At 35.4% G+C, this 2,809-nt stretch overlaps 1 protein-coding gene across 1 annotated transcript; it reads left to right on the plus strand.

The window, feature by feature from the left end:
* Positions 1-1,910, plus strand: LOC124925903 (protein DETOXIFICATION 41-like). The gene is made up of 7 exons (XM_047466069.1): positions 1-273; positions 357-901; positions 984-1,070; positions 1,142-1,198; positions 1,281-1,519; positions 1,607-1,725; positions 1,791-1,910. The coding sequence occupies exons 1-7, from the start codon at positions 1-3 to the stop codon at positions 1,908-1,910; spliced, it is 1,440 nt and encodes a 479-aa protein (XP_047322025.1).
* Positions 1,911-2,809: the final 899 nt, after the last annotated feature.

Genomic DNA, 2,809 nt, shown 5'->3' on the forward strand with positions numbered 1-2,809 from the left:
ATGAATTCTGAACCGTTGCTAACTGACTTAACCGCCGACACTGTAGAAGAGTTCTTGTCAGCAAAACCGGTCCCATTCCGGTTCTACCCACGTCTAGTTGCATGGGAATCAAGGCTCCTATGGCTCCTCTCCGGTTCCTCCATCATCGTCTCCATCTTCAATTACATGCTCACTTTCGCCACCCTCACTTTTTCCGGCCATTTAGGCGCCTTGGATCTCGCCGGAGCATCTATAGCCAGTGTCGGAATTCAGGGCCTAGCTTATGGCATCATGGTATATTCATTTTCAAATTAGTTTGTTCTTTTTTATGTTTAGAAATCAAATGAAATGAAATTAATCATTGAAAATATTTACAGTTGGGAATGGCGAGTGCAGTTCAAACTGTTTGTGGACAAGCTTATGGAGCAAAGAAATATTCATCAATGGGGATAATATGTCAAAGAGCCATCATCCTTCAATTGTGTGCAGCCATTCTCCTCACCTTTCTCTACTGGTTTGCAGGTCCGATTCTGATTGCAATCGGTCAGTCTCAGAGTATTTCTCGATCAGGGGAAGTGTTTGCTCGTGGACTTATTCCTCAGCTTTACGCCTTTGCCATTAGCTGCCCCATGCAGAGATTCCTCCAAGCTCAGAACATTGTGAATCCGTTGGCTTATATCGCGGTTGGAGTGTTTCTTCTTCACATTCTTCTAAGTTGGTTGGTTATATACGTTTTGAACTACGGCCTGCTTGGTGCAGCCCTTACACTCAGCTTCTCATGGTGGCTGCTGGTTATATTTCAAACCATTTACATCCTTTTTACTCCTGCTTGTAAAGAAACTTGGACTGGTTTCTCCATGAAGGCTTTTACAGGGATTTGGCCTTATTTCAAGATCACTCTAGCATCTGCTGTTATGCTGTGGTAATTAATTAATTAATGATTCACAGTCTCAATTTTACATTTTGTTTTACTATCATGGTTTAATTTGTATTTTGATATATAGCTTGGAGATATGGTATAATCAAGGACTTGTTCTAGTATCAGGCTGGCTAACTAATCCAACAATTTCACTAGACTCAATTTCCATTTGGTAAATATTTTCTAGATTAGATTAATCAGAAGAAGATTATGGATTTCTTTGATATTTTCTAATTCTTACAGCATGAATTACTTGAATTGGGATATGATGTTCATGTTGGGATTGTCGGCAGCAGCCAGGTATATTTATTAATTAATTGTATGATAAGGTAAGAACTTAATTTTCTAATTTTAAGTTGAAAAATGGAATATTTATGAGCAGTATTCGAGTGGGTAATGAGCTCGGGGCAGGAAATGCAATGGTGGCAAAGTTTTCTGTGGTGGTGGTGATTTTTACGAGTATAGTTATAAGTATAATGTTGAGTGTCTTAGTGTTGGTTCTTAAGGTTTGGTTGAGCGAACTCTTCACTAGCGATGAAGATGTCATTCAGGTGGTTAACAATTTGACACCACTGCTTGCTATTTCCATCTTCTTGAATGGTATTCAACCCATTCTTTCAGGTAAGTCAAGAACAAAAACTTTCATTTTTTCGCATTCTGTTTTGTGGGTTTTCATGGGTTTTAAGAGAAATGAATTGGGTATTGTAGGTGTTGCTATTGGGAGTGGATGGCAAGCTTTAGTGGCTTATGTTAATCTTGGGGCTTACTATATAATTGGTCTCCCTATTGCATGCATTCTTGCCTTTAAAACCAGCCTAGGAGTGACTGTAAGTCCAGCATAATTTCACTATCTGGTTTTCGGTCGGAGAATTGATATGTTTTGGTTTGGCAGGGAGTTTGGTTGGGGATGATAATTGGAGTCTTGTTGCAGACTATAACTTTGATCATTTTGACTGCTAGAACAAATTGGGATGCCGAGGTATTTAATTTTTATTGTATACCATTTTCATAGAAATAAATATGTAATAATGTCTTCGTGATCATGAGTTCGAGTTTTCGTTAAAGGACTAACTATAAATTGAATTACAACTTGCAGGTGGTTAAAGTAGCTGCTCGACTGAAGCAAGCAGCAGGAGATGAAGAGGAGGATGAAGTTGAAGAAGAACATAGTATAATATAGAACATAATTATTAATAAGGGAATAATACTAATAAATTTTGGTTAAATATCTAATTTAGTTATGAATTAAAAATATTTTAGTTTAGTTATGATTTTTATCTTTTCTTTTTCTTCAATCTTGTCTATCTTTTTTTCTAACTAGATAGGTCATCACAATTAATTAATTGCAGGTAATAGTAACAGCGTTCTCTTCTTTGTCGTACTTTCAATTTATTTTTATTAAAAAAAAATAAACTGAAAGACGAATAACAAGGAAACAAGGAACCATTATGAACTATAGGTATTTTGAAACTAGGAAGGGTACAAGAGTTATTTCAATATTACAACATCTTTAATTTTTTGACCCCATTTTTTTTAAATAAATATAACGATTTTTATTTTTGTCAAATGTATACACAAAAAATTTGATACCTTATAACTAAGTTTTTTTTAAAATAAATATGATATTTTTCTCATTATTAATATGCATTTAACACATCACTTCAGCCAATAACTACATCTAGTAAGAGTCATAGTCATAGACCCGGAGCTACATTTGGCTGTAAGACTACCCACAGCAGGGTGTTAAATTTTTTCATTTAACACCCTGCCACGTCAGCTTAACACCTCTTTTAACACCCACTTTTTAACATGTCATACAGCAGCGTGTTATTCAAAGTATCAAAATTACTTTTTCACTTTCTCTCACTTCCACATCATTTAAACATACACATAATTTCATTTTTTTTTAAC

The sequence above is a fragment of the Impatiens glandulifera genome, chromosome 1 (assembly GCF_907164915.1).
Source record: "Impatiens glandulifera chromosome 1, dImpGla2.1, whole genome shotgun sequence".
Classification (NCBI taxonomy): Eukaryota; Viridiplantae; Streptophyta; class Magnoliopsida; order Ericales; family Balsaminaceae; genus Impatiens; species Impatiens glandulifera.